This window comes from Rhincodon typus, chromosome 46 (genome assembly GCF_021869965.1).
Source record: "Rhincodon typus isolate 14 chromosome 46, sRhiTyp1.1, whole genome shotgun sequence".
NCBI classification, from domain to species: domain Eukaryota; kingdom Metazoa; phylum Chordata; class Chondrichthyes; order Orectolobiformes; family Rhincodontidae; genus Rhincodon; species Rhincodon typus.
The window spans coordinates 10,519,194-10,539,648 of record NC_063377.1 but is presented as its reverse complement, the minus strand read 5'-3'; the positions used below and the strand labels follow the sequence as shown (position 1 = coordinate 10,539,648).

The window sequence follows — 20,455 nt, the reverse complement described above, 5'->3', positions numbered from 1 at the left end:
CTCCATCATTGAACAGTACGTCCAGCCCATTGGTGAACAGTACATCCAGCCCATCAGTGAACAGTACATCCGCTCCATCATTGAACAGTACGTCCACTCCATCATTGAACAGTACGTCCAGCCCATCGGTGAATGGAACGTCCAGCCCATCATTGAACAGTACATCCAAAAGTACAACCCCTATGAACATGACTTTTAGAACCTCCTTTACTACTCCAGGAAACATGAACCTCACTACAATTGTTAATGTCTCATCCACAATACAGCCAAATAATACTGCAACATCTAGTGGAATCTTTACAACTTTGTCCAGTGAAAGGACAATGGTGTCTGTCACAAGCTCAAATAATACAGAACATCCAATTCTCTCTGCCACGACAGCTGGTATAAACACTACAAGCACCATGTTCACAGAAAACAGGTCAACAGTCAAAAGGACAACCAGTTCTATTTTGACTAATCAGTCTACAACCTCTTTTCTGTTGAGTTCTACAGTTGCTTCCAATACGACCAGTACAATCTCTACAAACATTAGTGTAGTACCCCCCAGGACCACGACTGTCATTTCAACACCAACTCCTTTGCCAAACTCTACTGCTTCTAAAGTGACCTTGACATCACTTGCAACCACACAAGGGCCTGCCAATGCCACCACCAGCCAGAGCACCATACCACTGACAAACACTGCTGTTCTGAACTCCTCAACTACTCAGCAGCTCAGTAACACTATTCCAAGTGGCAATTCAGCATCTGGCACCACAACTAGATATGTAACCACAAGTGATATGCAGTCAAGCCGTGCCACAGTGTCCACTGTGCTGACAACTATGAAGACCACCACCAAGATGTCAATCTCGACAGCAAATTTCAATATAACTTTCAGAATTGTCAACAAGGTTTTTAATAACACCTTGAAAGATAAAACTTCTCCACAATTCAAGGACTTGCGTGATCAAGTTATTAAAGCGGTGAGTGTATTAATGACAATGCTTAAAATGCATTTACTAATTAACAACACATGTCCCAACTTTCATGTAAACTCCCCACCCCCATCCTCCCCAACTCCCATCTCAATGGGTAAATAACTATTCCAAGGGTGGAAAGTTCTTTAAATTCAGTGAGGTAGCAGCAGTACTGTCGATGAAGTGGAAACAGGAACATTTGGGAAGCTTTCTTAGAAGTCTAATAATCTGCTGAAAAGTGTTTGTGCATTGTCAGGATTAGGCTTAGTTCTTATGCTTGCAGTGGTTAAATATCTTGTCAACACTCAATGTCCAAGTATCCACATGAAGAAGGGAGACAGCTGCAACATAAGTTAGTACCTTCAAGACAAAATAGAGAGAGGAAAAGGACATAGGAAATAGGAGTAGGAGTAGGCCATTCAGCTTCTCGTCCTTGCTCTGCCATTTGAGTTCACAGCCAATCATCTACCTCAATGCCATTCCCATACCCCTTGTTGTCATTAGTATCTAGAAATCCTATGATGGCTATCTGGAACATACTCAATGACTGAGCTTCCAGAATTCTCCAGGGAAATGAGGCGATAGTCAGTGTTGCTTTCCAATTGAGTAATAATTGATTTGGCAACCAAACAACATTTTTGGGCCTCTTTTCTCGCAGTAGCTACCCTTGCAGAATCTCAAAAAGATGTCATATTGTTTACAATCATGTGCAATGAGCAGAAGCCCCATGGGAACTAGGTTTCCCAGATTAATTTCCTGTTAGCACCTTTTAGCCAGAAGATAAAAGAGGCTTTCATCTTGATTAGATTTAAAAGTCTGGTCTAAAAAGTGTTGAATTGAGGCGATCATAGAGCAGGTGTCCTCGATTTGGTTTTCAATCCACAACCTATACTCAATCCCAACTCTCTGTTACTCTGTTTGTATTCATGACTACTAGCAATAGACTTTAATCTTGGTTATGGTTACCTGACTTCCCAAAATATTTACTGTGCACAAATGAAAAAAGATCATTGGTGCTAGAACTGTAGATTCAGTAGAAGACTGTCTGTACTGTGACAGAGAAAATGCATTAGCTGAATTAGTGAGAGGTGGAAAATCTAAGTCCTGGAATCTCACCTGTTCTGCATCTCTCAGTCCTTTCCATTGCATGTCACATCATTTTTATTGTTGATATCAATTGTTAATTAATTATCAGCAGAAAATAGAGTCAACATTAGAAATGTCCCAGTCAAGGCCACACAGTGGCCAGTTCAAATGCTGGCTAAATCAAGATTCCAGATTGTTACAAATCTGGTAATGATGCACTGGATTGGAGCAGTTAATGGCAAAAACATGGTGTACAGGCATTTGAATAAAGCAGTGTCTCGCTGAAAAAAGAGACATGCTGTCAAAGCTTTTTATCTTGAACTCATTAAAACAGATGCAAGAATACTAAATTTCAAAGGGAACAACAATTTAAAGTATATGAAAAAGTGGCAGTGATTGTTTGGCATGTCACTATGATTTATTGAGAATGGCCATGAAGAACACACCAATGAAGAGTTATCCTCTCTGTTTTTATTCAATGGAAAAAGCCACAATTCCTAGACAGATTTTTTTTCTGTTTGTAGGGGACTGGGTCCTGTGCATCAATATGCAGTATAATATGTTGTCCCCTTTGAAACTTGAAACTCTTGCTTCCAGCCTGATGAAAGCAGGACAAAAAACTTCAATACCATGTTTCTTCTTCCAACAGCACTCAAGTTCTGCACTACAAAGTAGGGCGTGTTAGCATTTGATAGCGAGATTGGAATATTGTGGTAGCTGAATTTGGAAGTACTGGAAACGAGTAGGGAAGTGGGCATGGTTATTGGTAACAACAGGGTTATATGACAGCCAGATATTTGGTGTTGTTGGTGCAGTGGAAAAGTACAGGCTACAAACAACTGTTGGGGACATTTATTTTCTTTTCATTAAATCATACGTAAATATTTTCTAAAATTTCTGTTGCAGCTGGGCGAAGCTTACGGTTGTTCTACATGCTCCCTCCGTTCATCATATGAGGGTTCCGAAGTTCTACGTTTCACGTAAGTCATTCACTTTCTGTGTTGGATGAAGAACAACCATAAGGTCCCGTCCTTTTTAGCGTCAAACTACGAAAATAACATTACAGTTTCAAATCTATGGGTCCCAGCAAAATCGCCACCAAGAATGTGAAATTGTAGATGTTAAATTATCCAAACATGCACAGAACTGACTGCACTGGAAATTTTGTGAGGTCAGCTACATTGAATAATTGAAGTTAATAAATTAAGTCTCAATAAAGCTCTAGTCTTGTAATAGTAGTTCTTTTTGAAGAGGTGCAGAAGATTTGGTTCCAAGCTCAAATTTAAAGAGATGTGGCCATTTGAAGGTAAGTTACTATGCATGGGGAGAAGATATTGTCTCAGCTTTTACAATTTTTCAAAAAATATTTTCATTTGTCAGCCCTTAAAAATGCTGCAGAAAATAATCCAGTCTACAAAAAAAAGGGAAAGAAAGTCAAGTGACCTGACCATCCGTCTGATGACTGCAAACATGAATGGACTACTGTGAATATGATTGCCACGTGCACTTCAGGAAAACTCTCCAGATGTTAGAATTGTATTGTACATGGATGGCATCCATGATTATCTACACTCTTGGGATTATCACTACTCAGGAACTGTTAAATGCCCCTCCCCGCAGGGAGAATGATTATTGTTGTCCCTTGTATAGAAGGTATCTGTCATTTGCTTCTTGTATGGATGCACAGCTGTCATATTGATTTCACAAATTGCTGCAGTGCACTTTTGACATTCATGTTCAAAGGAAAAGCTAGCCTGTCATACAATATGTTGGCAGTCAATTTGCAATTGCCACATCATACCACACAAGAGAGATTGGGAGTAACCAAATAGTAGGTGAGATCATATATATGTATGTACATCAGGTACTTATACCTATCTTTCTAGTCCCCTCAAAATCTGTTACTGGAATCAACACCAATCTCTGGAGAATATCCCAACCATCCCACTCAATTTAATTTCTGTAAGTGAAATTGCAGCAGTAATAGGCCATTTGTTTTTTGTTGATTGTACAGTGACACCTGCTTTTGCTTGGATATTGAATGGAGGATTGAATCTAATCTGTAACGTTACAGTCTAATATCTTGCCAATGGTTACAGTATTCCAGTAGGAGTACAGAAGACTTGTGCTCCAGGTCAGTTGACAGGGGTGCTTGGTTGGAGAGTTGGTAATCAGTGGTAGGCTTCCTAGTCCATGTTGGATGTGATGTCATGAGACCTTGTGGGGCCCGGAGTCAATGTTGAGGACTCCCAGTGTTACTTCCTCCTGACTGTAATCCTCTGTACTGCCACCTTTGCTGGGTCTGTCCTGCTGGTAAGACAGAAATATAAGGGAGTGGTGATGGTGTTGTTTTCAACTTTTTTCCATCAGTTACAATCCTAGTTGCCTCTAGGCTGTGCAGCCAGTCTGAAGTCCATGCACTTGCAGCATTGACTTCTAATAAGAGCAACAGATAAGTTTTTATGACAATTGACAATGGTTTCATGGTCATCATTAGACTTTTAATTACAGATGTTTTTTAACAATTCAAATTCCATCATGGATCCCAAGATCATTTCTTGGGTCTCTAGATTAATTAGTCCAATGACAATCCCACTGTTCCCACTTGACCCCTTCTTCAAAATAGAATTCCCACAGAAGGAATATGAGACTTCCTACTTTTGGTATAGTTTTCTGATGCAAACTTTTGTTAAGGGATTGTGTTATAACTACAATCAATGCCCTTCTGCTATTGAGTCACCATCAATCTAAAGATTCTAATTGTTGTGCTTTTGCTATCCCCTGACAGATCAACTGTCTCAACATAGATCAGGAATCAAAGCTGTGACTTTTCTGTTAAGATTGTGTCCAATGTCTCAGAAGCTGGGTTTCATAATCAATATGTAATGATTGTTATGTTTTCTTTTTAAGGAACGGGTCAGTCATCGCTGAAACTAAATCTACCTTCAACTCTGATGCCTCTGTAAACCAGGGCACAGTTGAGAAACAGTTTAATGATGCCTTAAAGAATTATACAATCAACAATCTAGTGGTCAAAGATATAGAAGGTAATGTTATTTGCTATAAGGCTCGGTCCTTTGAAGCTGGGCATGTGATAGAAATTTTGTGATAGGCTGAAGAATGAACGTGCAGAAAGGTGAATTTATTCCTTTATTGTTAACCCCTCAGCAAGGGTTATAGACTAGGCTTCCTTATGAAGGTTAGTCAGTTGGACAAGATATTTGAGTAGCCTTAATTTTTTGATAGCACTGTGACTGTGCAGGATGCAGAAATCATGATAGGAATAAATGAGATGCACAATTAAAATTAAAATAAAATTCAGACACTGTGATTATAATTTCTTTAAATAGGGACCTAATGATTTGTGGAATAGGGACTACAGTGAAGTGTATACTAGGGACAATATTCAATCCCGATTATCAGGGAATAGGTTATATGGCAGAAAGAAGATGAAACCTCATTTGGGTTGCTGAAATAGGGTGTGGATTGCTGAGTGGTAATTTCTCATTCTTGTATTTCTCATTATCTGTAGAATGAAATTGAAATGTGGGAGAAAAGACACAAAGTATCTTTTTAATTTTTTTTAGTGAATGAGATAAAACCCGTTGCCAGCACAACCACAACTTCCCAGCCTCCAACTGTCCCTGGCTGGGGCATTGCTCTTCTGGTCCTGGTCTGCATTATTCTCCTGTTGATCATCATCATCATCATTCTCATTGTAAGTCTCTAATGGTTTTTGTTTGTGTCTGTGGCCACAGATTACCTCCCTTTCTCATTATAAAGACCTGCTGAATGAGAGGATTTGCAGTGCCCCCCTGCATATCTCTCTCGGTGGGGAAGAGGTGTACTGTAGCAACAAGATTTGTTACCAGGCTAATGCCACTTATCAACGTCCTAGAGAGCATACAAAAATGGCCCAGAGTGATTTGGTCCTCTTCACCCCCAAAAACTGAGCTTAGGTCTCTTCTTCTGCTTACTTAGCCTCATTCACTGGAGCAAAGGGGAAACTGAACTAGGAACAAATCCAGTTTAACATGTTAAAAGGATGAAATATGAATGTGGCAATGTAGATGAAGTTGAAATCCAAAATATAACAGTTGGCACACTTTTTCTGGACTGCATGCTTTGTCTGTGCTACTAAGGTACCTGTATTTGATGTCTCCTCAAGACTGATGTGGCTGAAGGAACATAAATTGAATTCCAAGTTCAATCAATGATATGTCTGCAGATCTTGTGAAATCTGAATGCAGATTTTATTTTTATTTTGGTTGTTGTGCCAACATTTCAAAATTGATTATGGAATTTTGTAAATTATAAATGAGATTCTGGCCAACTTCTTTCAGATGATCACATCCTTGGTTTGCTTGGTGGTTCTGATCGGTTCTTCATTTCATAAACTGTCTGCACACTTTTTGTAGATAATCTACCTGTGTCGCCGCAGAAGTCATGGAAAGTTCGAAGTGTTTGGTTCTCGAGGATCATACTACCCGATGGCTGATCGGAGTGATTACCCACAATACATGACTCATAGCAGGTTCCCAGCACCTAATGGCAAGCAGAACTCCTACAATCAGGTAAACTGATCAATGTGAAAGGGAAAGCTGCATGGTTTAATCCTTGAGCTAGGAGAGACTTGGATAGGACGGCAATGGCAGGATATTTTTGACTTTGATTAAAATTCTGTGGTGGGTGTTCAGCAGCGAAGCTCCATAAAGTGACTTAATTCAGAAATTGAGAAAACATGTAAATATATTACTAAACAAATGTCTTACTTCAAAGTTAATCTGAAAACTGGAGACCAAGATATGACTGAAATCTTATTATGTTAGCGTAGTAATATTAGGTAAGCCAGCACAGTTTTCTCCTCATTCCAAACCCTTATTTGGTAAGTCAATCAAAACTCCACTGGTACTGTTTCATCTCTGAGATCAACTAACTCAACACAGAAAGGGAGTGGAATATTCCCGGTCTATATAACTCAGCTATTTGGTCTTTAAACCCATGGCGATTGAGGGAGCAGCTTGTGGTACACACCTTGGAGGAAGGAGCATTCGGGTGTAACTCTGTGATACACGGCATATTCTGATAACCTATGCTGTGGTTGTTGTAGAATTATGTTCAAAGAGATTTGCAAATGCAGGTATTCTGAAGTTAGCCAATTAAATTGAGTGAAGGGTGGCAACCATGCTATCAGCCAGTGAATTAAAGAGTTTAAAAAAAAATGGGCACACAATTCTGAAACAAAATATCTATGCTTTGAAATGAATACACTGACTGGGTTCTCAGGAGAAAAACTGATTAATTAGTATTCCTTATGGAGTTAAGTATACCCTGATAATAGTGTCCTCAGGAGATAATTATTTGCTGAAATATCAATTCCCTGACTACGGTGTCTCCATGTGCTGATTACATGGACTTTGCTTCAGGGAGATGCCGATGTGTAACACACCTTTTTCTTATGGATCAGGTCTAAGATTAGCCAGAGGCAATGGAAAGAATAAATCATGATAAAAGCAATAATCAGATGAGTAGAAACAAAATCAAATCTAAAAGTAGAGGGCTTGATGAACACAGCAGGCCAAGCAGCATCATAGGAGCAGAGAGGCTGACACTTCGGGCCTAGACCCTTCATCAGAAAAGGGGGAGGGGAAGGGGTTTCTGAAATAAATAGGGAGAGAGTGGGAGGCGGATAGAAGAGGGTTAGAGGAGAAGATAGGTGGAGAGGAAACAAACAGGTCGAAGAGGCGGGGATGGAGCCAGTAAAGGTGAGTGTAGGTGGGGAGTTAGGGAGGGGATAGGTCAGTCCAGGGAGGACAAGGGGGCGGGATGAGGTTAGTAGGTAGGAGATGGGGGTGCAGCTTGAGGTGGGAGGAGGGGATAGGTGGGAGGAAGAACAGGTTAGGGAGGCGGGGACAAGCTGGACTGGTTTTGGGATGCAGTAGGGGGAAGGGAGATTTTGAAGCTTGTGAAAGTATTCTGGAGACATGGATGTTGCTGGAATGGCTGGCATTTATAGGCCATTCCGAGTTGCCCCTAAGAAGGAGATATTGAGCTACACTGTTGGAAACCTTGACATAAATTAGATGGTAATGGAAAAACAAAACTGTTGGTCAGCATACAAAAGGATATTAATTGTTCATGTTGCAGGTGGCATCCTACAGCAGAAAACCAGAATGTGAATATGTTTCTAGCATTTTCTGTTTCAGACTCCAAACAACTTAATCTTACTTTTAAAATCTATTGAAACAGCAATCACAGAGTATTTAACCTTGAGAGCTGGAATTGAAGATTGTGAAAAGGTTTGTGAAATGGGATTGTACCTCATTGTTATGGTGAGGAGGTAGTAGATATTTCATACTGGATGAGAATGCTTGGGTTTGACTTTCTTCTCTCTTCAGAGTTTCACATCTGTATATTACACAATGACAAGCTCCCAGATGGATGTTGATTTGATGCCATCTTAGAATTAATAATAAATAATTAGATCAATATTTCTGGATAGACAGAGGCAGCTTCCAATTTTTATCATGTAACTTCAATTACTGATTGAGGGACTCTCCTAGTCAGAACATGAGGAATCAGTCTAAAAATTTTGCTTGCTGCACATGTTTGAATATTCATTTCTTAATCTTTACAAAAAGACTTATTTTCATTAAATGCATTTATTCTTGAGTATACTTCTTGGCGCAGCACAATAGCACAGTGGTTAGCACTGCTGTCTCACAGCTCCAGCAACCTGGGTTAGGTTCCTGCCTTGGGCGACTGTCTGTATGGAGATTGCACATTCTCTCCATGTCTGCCTGGGTTTCCTTTAGATGCTCCGGTTTCCTCCCACAGTCCAAAGATGTGCGGGTTAGGTGGATTGGCCATGCTAAAAATTGGCCTGTAGTGTCCAGGGATGTGCAGGTTTGGTGACTTAACCATGGTAAAAACTACATGTGGAGTGAGTCTGGGTGGGATGCTGTTCAGAGGGTCGGTGTAGATGCAGTGAGCTGAACGACCTCTTTCTGCACTGTAGGGATTCTATGATTCTATATTGGGTTTCTGAAGTGCCACCTGCATCCAATGTCCTGCCAAGCAACCATTCTTCAGTTTATGCCCAATGAGTAAATGTGGGTAGAAGCAACATACTGCCAAATTCAGCCCTGATCACATCTGATATTGAAATCTACGATATTTACAGGAGAAATTACCAAACATTAATCAGAAACCTTGATTGAGTTCCCCATCTCCTCTAAACTAAGGGCACTGAGGGAATTGAAAAGTTCTTATTGATGTCCTGGTTGAGTTGAGTTAATTTAACACAGGCCAGAGATTGGACTTAAGATTCATGGATCAATAACAATGCCTGAAGGGAGTACATATATTTGCACTTTTTTTATTTAAAATAAATCTTTTTTCAGGCCTACCCTCAAAATTAATTTGGACTGTTGTTCTATGATTGTTGCCAAACCTCTGGAGATCAATCGACAGTGGGTCATTTTGCAGGGAGGAAGCAGGTTAAAATAATTTTTCAGCATGCAGATAGTGAAATTGATGTGTTAATGCTGCTTTGATTTCTCAGGCTGCTTCTGTCTGTACAACAGGTTCCTTCACTGGGAGCCAGCTCCAGGCTCTAAATTGTTTGTGCTGCTCTCCTTTTCTGTTTACAGTCATAAGTTTTGATGAGCTCACCAAAGCACTTTAGCACCTGAATTTTGAGATTGTTCCTATTATTTGTTTATACTGAACTAGTGTTTTCCTATTCAGATCTGTGTATTGCACTTGTCTGTTTATGTTCTGCCAATGAGGCCTGGCAAACCTTGTGTGTCCAATTTTTTGCTTCTCCTTCGTACTAAAAATGTATGAACAAGGAACAAGAGTAGCCACTTGGCTCTTCCAGCCTGCTTCACCATTCAATAAGATTATGGCTAACCTGATTTTAACCTCAACTCTACATTCTGCATACCTCAACATCTTCCATCTCTTTGTCAATAAAGAATATGTCTACCTCTGCCTTAAAAGTATTTAAAGATTCTGTATCCACTGCCTTTTGAGAAAGGGAACTCCAAAGACTGTTATCCCCGACAGAATGTTTTTCCTCATCTCTGTCTTAAATGGGTGACCCCTTATTTTTAAACTATGACCCCTAGTTCTGGATTCTCCCATTTCAAGAAATGTCCTTTCCATTCAATCCCGGTCAAATCCCCTCAGGATCTTATTTATTTAAATTCAATCACTCAGACTCTTCTAAACTCATAAGACAATTTGCTCATTCCAGGTATTAGTCTAGTAAACCTTCTCTGAACATTTCCAGAGCATTAACACCCCTCTATATTGGCAGTGACCTGCAGTGTTTCCTTTAAACATTTTTCTTCTGTGTGGATGTCTGAGGTTTGGAGCCAGAAGACAATGCTGCGATGTGTATATGATTGTCATGCACAGCTTGGAGGGAATGTCGGTGACCAGTCCTGTATACAGTACTTTAGATGTGGTCTTACCAATGCACTGAAGCATAACCTCCTACTCTTGCATTCAATTTCCTTCGCAATAAAACATAACATTCTATTAGATTTCCTGATTACTTGCTACATCTGCACACTAACCTTCTACAATTCACGCACTAGAACACAGGGATCTCTCTGCATCTCCGAGCTCTGCAACCTCTCACCATTCAGATAATCTGCTTCTTTTTCATTCTTTCTGTCAGAATGGATAATTTCACACTAGTCCCACTTTATTTGCCAGATCGTTGCCCACTCACTCCACCTATCTATATCCCTTTCTGGTTCCTTATGCCCTCTTCACAACTCACTTTCCTACCTATCTTTCTGTGATCAGCAAATTTAACTACAATACTGTTGGGCCCTTCATCCAGATCATTCGCATAAATTGTAAAGTGTTGATCCTGCCAGTTTGAAAAAAACCCATTCATTTCTACTCTCTGCTTCCTGTTAGCCAGTCAATCTTCTATTCATGCCAATATGTTACCCCAACACCATGCAATAACCCTTGAAATGGCACCTTATCAAATAAACAAATGCAATCTCTGGTACAGTACTAAATCACACAAACAGGCAAGTCCCAGTTTCAACCCCATACTGTAATGTTGTCAAAGATTGATCATTACAATTACCCTTTACTTTCTTGGCTAAGACTGGTTCTGACGGAATGCCCTACATTATAATACATAAAAATAAAGGTTCAAACAAGAAGAGTGGTCCTATAGGAATGTTGAGTAGCTGCCATCTTTGGAAGCATTATCCAGTAACAGCCAGGAAGGAAAGATTGAAAAAGTGTTGACGCTGTAGACTCAAAATGATGTATTAAACCTGATGTGTTACTAAGCAGGAAATAGTCACTGGAACTGATGTAGGTTAAGAAATTAATGTGTAAATTAAAGTTTTTGAGAAGATTTGTAGCTCGGGTTCTGGATGAGGTTGTAGACATGCTCGCCAAGTTGGTGGGGTTTGGTTGCAAACATTTCGTCAACCTGCTAGATAACATAGTAAGTGCGCCTCCAGTGAACTTCACCGGAGGCGCACTTACGATGTTACCTAGCAGGGTGACGAAACGTTTGCAGCCGAACACACCGGCTCACCGAGCATGTCTACAACCTAATGTGTAAATTAATGTGAGCTAGCAGTCATATGTTTTGATGAGGTTGAAAAAATAAGAGGCTGCCTGAAGAATGCCTTCCTTTTTGCTGCAAAGGTCTTGTCATCTCCCAATCTGTGTCTGTCTTCTCCACAGTTCTATGTCTGAATTTGTTTAATGAGGTTTTTGCCATTGCCATAAAACCAGGACCTATCTAGCTGCAAATTATGGCATCTATGACTGTGGAAGTGATATGCACTACCTGCCATAGAATTATCTTAGTTCTGCAAGAGAATAAATGGATTGTTAAAGGATCAAAAATGAAAGGGCAAAGATTTAAAATGATTTTCAAAGGAAGCAAATACAACGTGAGAAAACCTTTTCACACAACACGTGGTTCAAATCTGGATTGCATTGCCTGGAAGTGTGATGAAGGCAGATTCAATTAAGACATTCAAAAAGGCTTTGGATGATGATTTAAATAAAAACAATGTACGATAGCATGGGAAAAAGGCAGGAGAAAGACACCGAGTCATGGTGTTCATTTAGAGAGCTGGCGTAGACATGATGAGCCAAATGGCCTATTTCTGTGCCATAATGCTTTTGTGATTCTGTGATTTATTCTCTCTGAATTGGACTTTGTTATTTATAACAACTGTTACCCCCGAGAGTTTCCCAATGTTCAGTCTTTAAGCTAAAGCTGTGGTCATGAGATTAGACTTTCAGGCTGACCCATTTTAACTGAGTTGGATAGTAAGCTCTTTGCAGCTCTGTGCACCTGTGGCTGAAACTCTACCCTGCTACTACATCCTCTCGGATAGTGATCTGCCTGGAATGTGCTGTCTGAATGCCAGCCTTTTCTCTCAGGATTATCTGATTAACATAGAAGGTGGTTTATTCCTGTATATAGAGGTTAAATAATACTTAGCTGTAACTAATGATTTCTAGAAAATATATTAATTAAGCATTTTGTATGATTACTGTCAGGAGTGCTCTGACTTAAGGAGACTTCAATGTGCGAATAGGGCTTGATGACGTAGGAGAGACTCATATGATGAAAGATGGGAGGCTGATCAGGAAAGCATTGGATTAATTGATTTTGGAGGTTAAAAAGATATCAATGAGAGTTTGGACAACAGATGAACTGAGGCAAAGTTGGAGGTTGGTGATTTCATGATATTTAGGGACAACATGGTGGGTCAGTGGCTAGCATTGCTGCCTCACAGTGCCAGGAATTTGGGTGCAATTCCACCCTTGGGTGACTGTCTGTGTGGAGTTTGCACATTCTCCCCATGTCTGTGTGGATTTCCTCAGGTGCTCCAGTTTCCTCCCACTGTTCTAAGATGTGCAGATTAGGAGGATTGGCCATAGTGTCCAAGGATGTGCAGGCTAGGTGGATTAGCCATGGGAAATGCAGGGTACAGGAATAGGGTAGGGGGGTGGGTCTGGGTGTGATGCCCATCAGAGGGTTGGTGTGGACTCAATGGCCAAATGCCCCGCTTCCACTCCATAGGGATTCTATGAAGTCAGAAGTCACACAACACCAAATATAGCCCAACAGGTTTATTTGAAATCACAAGCTTTGGAGTGCTGCTCCTTTGTCAGGTGAACTGACGAAGGCACAGGTCTCTGAAAGCTTGTGATTTCAAATAAATCTGTTGGACTATGACCCTGGTGTTGTGTGACTTCTGACTTTGTCCACCCCAGTCAAACACTGCACCTCTACATCATGATTCTATGAAACAAGGCATTCTATGCAGTGATGTAGACCTGGGACTGGTAGTTTGCTTCAGAATTGAATAGGAAGCCTCAGCTGCAAACTGTCAGATTCAAATTAAGACAGTAAGGAAGGAGGTTGAAATTAGTACGAGGGTATGGTGTTTGCAGCAGAATCAGGTTAAGTTGATAACTTTGGTTTTCACCTGACTCAGACTCTTGCCTCCTTAAACCTACACACAAAAGTAGGTGCTGCAGCATCCAGTGCACTGTGATCAGCAAAATGATCATGTATCTGTTTTCTCAGTCATTCAGTAGCTCCTTATTGGATGGTGGAATTGGGCAAAGACAAGCTTCAAAAATGGTTCATTATTACTCATTGTCTAGGTTCAGTTTGAAAACAGCCTACTAGTCTGTGTGTTGAGTGCTACTCCAATAAACACTGAAAAAAACTGGGTTGTATTGGGAAGAAATAAGGGGAAATAAAATTGCTGAAAATGCAACAGGTCAGTGTTAACTTGAAAAGCCTTCAAATTTTTCTCATTCATTCAGAGAATGTGGGCTTTGCTGGCTGGGTCAGCATTTACTGCCCAACCTGAATTGCCTTAGGGAAGATGGTAATGAGCTACCTTCTTGAACCACTGCAATCTGTTTGGTGTCAGTGCACCTATAAAGCTGTTAGGGAGGAAGGTCCAGGAATTTGATCAAGAGATACTGGAGGAACGATGTTATCTCTCAAAGTCAGGATGGTGTATAGCTTGGAGAAGAGCTTGTGGGTGATAGTAGTCTCATGCATTTGCTGCCTTTGTCCTTCTAGATGGCAGAGATTGTGGGTTTGGGAGGTGATGTCAAAGGAGTGAATTGCTACGGTGCATTTTGTAAAAGGCACATGTTGCTGTGATTGTATGTCAGTGGTAAATGCAATGAATGTTGAATGTATTGGAAGGAGTGCTGAATGTTTTGGACTGGTTTTCCCGAGATGGTGTTGAGCTTCTTGAGTGTTCTTGGGGCTGCACCCATCAGGCAAGTGGAGAGTATTCCATCATACTGCTGATCAGGCCTTGTGGATTATTGGACAGGCTCTGGGGATAGGGTTCCTTCATACCACACTTAGTCAAATGCAGCCTTTCTGTCAATGACAGTCACTTTCAACTCATCTCTGGAGTTCAGCTGTTTGGCTTTCTTTGAATCAAGGCTGTACTCGGGCCAGGTGTTAAGCAAGTTCTTGCCACTCAAGTGCTGTTTAATAGCAACGTTGATCACTCCTCCTATTGCTTTACTGATGATTGAGAATAAACTGATGAGGCAGCAGTTGGTCAGGTTGCATTTGTTCTACTTTTGTGTACAGGGCATAACTGGGCAATTTCTCACATTGCTGGGTAGATGCCAGTGTGGTGGCTGAACTGAAACAGCTTGGCTAGGGCCTTACTGAGATTAAAAACTGTGACAATAAACTCTCTACTGTATTTTTAAGGCCCCTGTTACATGGTTGTAACATTTACACTTAATCCAAAACTAACTTACAGTTTCTTCAAACATCATAGAACTGTTTTGTTTATGGAGTCAGGAAGGTTCTGTGGACCTTTAAAAACGAAAGGCAGGATCTGGAGCAAAAGTTCTGCCCTGTCTTTGATGTAGGATTTGAATAGAAATTTGCTTTTATACAAGTTGAATCACTGGAAGATATTTAAAAACTTTTTAAAAATTCATTCATGGAATGTGGGTATCATTGGCTGGAACAATATTTATTGCCAATCCCTAATTGTGCAGAGGACAGTTAAGAGTCAAACACATTGATGTGGGTGTGGAGTCACATGTAGGTCAGACCAGGTAAGGATAGCAGATTTCCTTCTCTAAAGGGATATCAGTGAATCAGATGGGTTTTTCCTGACACTTTGCAATGCTTTCATAGTCATCATTAAATTATTTTATCTAGATTATTATTGAATTCAAATTCCACCATCTGACATGGCAGGATTAAATCCAGGTCCCCACAACATTACTGGATCTCTGGATTAATAGTTTATTGATAATACCACTAGGCCATTGTCTATCCCAACAGTGTGAAATGGTTATGTGAATGTGATATTTTTCACTCTCAACTGTGCATGTGTGGGAGCTGCATTTGATAGTTATAGTATTTTTTTCATCTCCATGAGTTCTGCTCATGTTGAATGTTGGTTGAGAGGCTGTGGAGAGTATGAACAAAGAAAGAACAAAGAACAAAGAAAATTACAGCACAGGAACAGGCCCTTCAGCCCTCCAAGCCTGTGCCGATCCAGATCCTCTATCTAAACCTGTCGCCTATTTTCCAAGGGTCTATAGCCCTCTGCTCCCTGCCCATTCATGTATCTGTCTAGATACATCTTAAATGACGCTTTTTTCTCAAGAAGGATCTCAACCCGAAACATCAGCTTTCCTGCTCCCCTGATGCTGCTTGGCCTGCTGTGTTCATCCAGCTCTACATCTTGTTATCTTAAATGATGCTATCGTGCCTGCCTCTACCACCTGGCAACGTGTTCCAGGCACCCACCACCATGAAGGAGCATGAAGATATGAGTAAGGGGAATGAGTTGCTATTGTATTGTCATGGAGGGTCTGAAAGGCCATGATCTAGTGAGTAAGGGGTGAGAAGTGAGAGCTAGAGGGTCTAGGAACTTGTGAAACAACAGATGAAGTCCCAGAGAAATGGAGCAAACCTTCTACTCATACCATCTCTGCACTCATCCCCACATATGTGGCTACTTATACTCTCCTTCTGACATTGGTGGGCCCGATGTTTCTTCTCCACCACTGGACCAAAAATTGGACTTTTCAATACACTCAGGAAATTTCCTAACTTGAGCTATCCACCTTGGTAGTGAAGATCTGACCAAATGTCAATCTTGGCTTAGTGACAGCACTCTGATCTGAATCGGAAAGCTGTGAGTTCAAGCCCCAGTTAAACAATCTAGTTAACACTGCAGCTAGTACTATTTCATATTAGATGTTAAACTGAGTTCTTTTATTTTAGAACAATCATCAAGTCTCCTAATTTATGGGGTCACTTTATATGTGACCACGAAGGATGTTTAAAACTAAAAGATTCTACTAATCCACCACTGATACTCAGTAGCAGCAGTGTGTACCATCTACAAAGTACACTCCAGAAATTCACGAAGACTCCTTGCATAGCACCTTCCAAGCCCATGCCTACTTCCCTCTAGAACAGAAGGCAACAGATATATGGGAACACTGCCACAAGCATGTTCCCCTCCAAGCTACTCACCATCCTGACTTGGGAATAGATCACTCTGCCTTCAGTATCACTGGGTCAAAATCCTAGAACTCCGTCTCTAATGGCATTGTGGCTTTACCTAAGCATATGGTCTGCAGCTCAGCACCACCTTCTCAGGCAATAAATGCGGGCCAACCATTGATACCCAGCCATGTCATATGAATGAATTTTAAAAAACCCTTCTATCAGCCATCAGTTTGTCAATAAAATTTGGGAAGGCAGTGGCACAGTGTAGTAGTAATCCGGAACCCCAGGCTAATTTTCTGCAGACATGGGTTTGAATCCCACCATAGCAGATAGTGATTTAAAGTCAGTTTAACAAACTTGAATAAAACAAGCTAGGCTAATGGTAACCATATAACCATGTTGATTATTGTAAAAATACTGGTGCACTAATGTCCTTTGGAGAAGGAAATCTACTATCCTTACCCAGTCTTGTGACTCAAAATTCATAGCAATGTGGTGATTCTTAACTAACATCTGGGCAATAGATGCTTGTCCAATCTGCAACAGCCACACCTGATGAACAAATTAAAAAGCTCTGATGCTGATTCTATATGTTTTTAAAACTTAAATGAAAAAATTCCAATTTTCTGCTGAAGATCAATTGGTCATTTTTGGAATCATTCTTTCAAGGAGTTTACCAGACATAACACAGAAGACTAATGAGATTCAATAATGCTTCAAGAAAGATCCCACTAATTGGAGACAGAAGTACAGAGATATTTAATGACCTCTCCCGTGGAAAATTCTTCTGAAGTGCTTGAGAGCAGATGGAGTAGAAATATCCCTCTGGTGTGCAAAATAGTCTGAAGTATCAAAGTGCTTTTCTATGGAAACTGCTAATTATTCTTCAATTGGCCTTGCCATTTGTTGCTAGGTTACCAGGCAAAAACCCGATCCTACCAGGAAGATACAACAGAGGCTTGTGTTAGAAATGAGTGATGCTCAATTTTACTGCTGTATGTCACTAATCTTTTTATTTTTCTCATTGCTCCTTATTCTTCCATATCCCATCATGTACTCTTAAATGCAGTTGCTTCCAAATTGTGATACCACTTGCATGTAAAAGTGAAAGTGGTCAGTTTTTAAATCAGACTTACCACAAGCCAGGGACGTTCATGGATCCTGGCTCCACATCTCCCTGTGCTTGTTTCACAACTTTAGTAGCCATGGAAAGTGTGCAGATATTCTCCCTTCAAGGTGATAAAAGTACAGTAAAGAAAGGGAGAAACAGACTTTAAAAAAAAGTTATATTTCAGAGATAGCAGGAACTGCAGATGCTGGAGAATCTGAGATAACAAGGTGTGGAGCTGGATGAACACAGCAGGCCAAGCAGCATCAGAGGAGCAGGAAGGCTGACGTTTCGCGCCTAGACCCTTCTTCAGAAAATGTTTCAGTCAGCTAAGGCATTTACAATACTTTACATGTTGGAAGGTAGGACAAGTGAGTCCTGTTTTCTCCAAATGCTATCCCGCACATCTGAAAAGAGAAGCCAGCCATTTCTGAAGAAGGGTTCTGACCTGAAACGTCAACTTCCCTACTCCTCTGATGCTGCCTGGCCTGCTGTGTTCCTCCAGCTCCACGCTGTGTTATCTCTGACTGCAGCATTGGCAGTTCTTACTATCTCTGAGTGAGTTATAACCCCACTGCAAAGCCCCATTTCTGAAGAAGGGTCCTGACCCAAAACATCAACTTTCCTACTCCTCTATGCCACCTGGCCTGCTGTGTTCCTCCAACTCCACACTGTGTTATCCCTCACATCTGAAAATGTGTGTTTGTTTGGAATCTGAAGACACAATAATGTTTAGTTGTGATGTCTCTGGGAGCTGAATATCTTGTAAAAATATCTTCAGGATCACCAAGAATGGGTCTTGGAAGAAGTAACAGAGGAATGGGGAAAATGAATTGGTGTATTTTAAAGGGGTTTTGCCATAATTTGCAGTTCTTTTGAGACTGCTTCTTTATAAAATTACTGTTGTACACTAATAATTCTTGACTTGTTTTGTTACTTTTTTAGGTATCTGGGAATGGCACAAACATGTATTCGTATACCAATCATGCTGCAGAGTCAGAAAACCTGTGAGCACATCAGAAGGAAGATTTCATGCTGAAAGCTGCCTCGGATTCAAACTCAAAATAGGGCAATTATGAGGCTTAATTTTAACTCTGTTCTGTCATTTTAAAAAAATCAAAGAAATATTGTTTCAGGGAAAGTGCTGGATCTCCTCCACTGCCAATACTGACTGCAGATTATATATTAAAGAAATGAGTGGACATATGGTGCATGATGAATTCACTGTATGTGCACACAACTAAACGCCCAATGTTGTTTTAGGAGATAGGTCAATTTTGCTTGGATGAGTTAGAATGGAACAACCATTAGTGCTGCACACAATATGGCCAAATCAGAGGTGGGGGAGTCTATTTCAATTGAAAAGAATGTTCAACGTCTAACATACAAACATATAAATTAGGTGCAAGGGTAGGCCATTTGGCCCTTCGAGCCTCGTCTATCATTCAATAAAGATCATGGCTGATCTGATTGTGGCCTCACATTCATATTTCTGTTATCCCCAATAATTTGTGACTTTCTTGTTAGTTGTGAACAGTGCTGTACAAGAACTAGTGTGAGGGAGGAGGGATCCAGTGGGCTGTTGTGTAAAACAGGAATTGCTAGTGTCTGTGTAGGCTGTGGCGTTGTACAGTTCCCTTATTGGTAGGACCCTTAATGTTCCAATCATACAAGCATTGTTGAAATTCTACATTTTTACTGGTTTAGTCAAATTTAATTTGAGCAAATTATATGCACAAACGAACATGAGCACATTGCTTCTAAGACAAGTTAGTTTCTGAAGTTTGGATTACTTTGGTGAAGCAGGAGGAGAGGCTGCAGCTGTTGTCAAACTGACTGCAATCTTTTTCCCTAGTCTGAAACAACGATCTTAAGTTAAATACACACCCTGCTTAGTACTAATGATTAGTGCTAAATATCCTGTTTAAGAGGAGCATTTTTGCCACTGCACCTTCAACTGAAAGTCCATCCATATTGCCATCCGTGATGCTGGAAGAATGTACAGCATCCAAATACCTTTCAAGTCTATTGAATTTTGACTTGGAGTTAACAGCTAATTTTTCATCAGCTCCACATGTAAACCCCACAAGCAGATTACTTTTCCTGTTGTTCAATGAACAGGAAAGAAGCATTCTATTGTTACATAATTACGTGCTGCTTACCTCCTAATACTAATTCTCGCACGATATGCCAAACCATATATAGATATGCAAACAATTACTTATGGTCAGCGTTGCATAATAACAGTAGTAAATTTCCATTACTTGGAACAGAATCCCTTTGTCTTTACTGCCTGTTCTCCCCCGCTATTGCCAAGATCCCTTCGGCCTATGTTCGAACAAAGACAAACAAAAAGACTGGAAAAACTCAGCAGATCAGGCACCATCTCTGGAGAGAAACAGTTAAGTTTTAGTTCTGATAAAAAGTTATCGACCTGAAATAATGGTAAAGATTTTCCTCTCCTTAGCAGTATCGAGAAGGGCAAATAATTGGGTGGGTTGGCACCAAGGAGAGATCCATCTGCGTCCCACCACCGCAGAAATTAAGTTCTGGGCAGAAGACCCGTCGTTGACCATCTGATCTGCTGCTTATTAAGGCCCTTAAGTAGTCAATGATTGACCACTTAAGGGCCTGAGCAGGCCTCAGCACTCCTGGTTGGCTAGAAAAGTGACAGCCTTCCTGACTCTGACAACAGGACAGTCCGCCTAATGGAGATGGTGTGTGTGTGTGTGTGTGTGTGTGTGTGTGTGTGTGTGTGTGTGT

At 40.6% G+C, this 20,455-nt stretch overlaps 1 protein-coding gene across 1 annotated transcript in view; it reads left to right on the top strand.

The window, feature by feature from the left end:
* LOC109921724 (putative GPI-anchored protein pfl2) overlaps nt 1-18,894 on the top strand; it is a 33,973-nt gene extending 15,079 nt beyond the window's left edge. Inside the window, exons 3-8 of the mRNA XM_020521764.2 lie at nt 1-968; nt 2,955-3,028; nt 4,959-5,095; nt 5,636-5,766; nt 6,467-6,622; nt 18,638-18,894. The exon at nt 1-968 is cut by the window's left edge and continues 1 nt beyond it. Of these exons, the coding sequence (XP_020377353.2) occupies nt 1-968; nt 2,955-3,028; nt 4,959-5,095; nt 5,636-5,766; nt 6,467-6,622; nt 18,638-18,703 (1,532 nt within the window). The 3' untranslated portion in view covers nt 18,704-18,894. The remainder of the gene's footprint in view (nt 969-2,954; nt 3,029-4,958; nt 5,096-5,635; nt 5,767-6,466; nt 6,623-18,637) is intronic.
* Nucleotides 18,895-20,455: the final 1,561 nt, after the last annotated feature.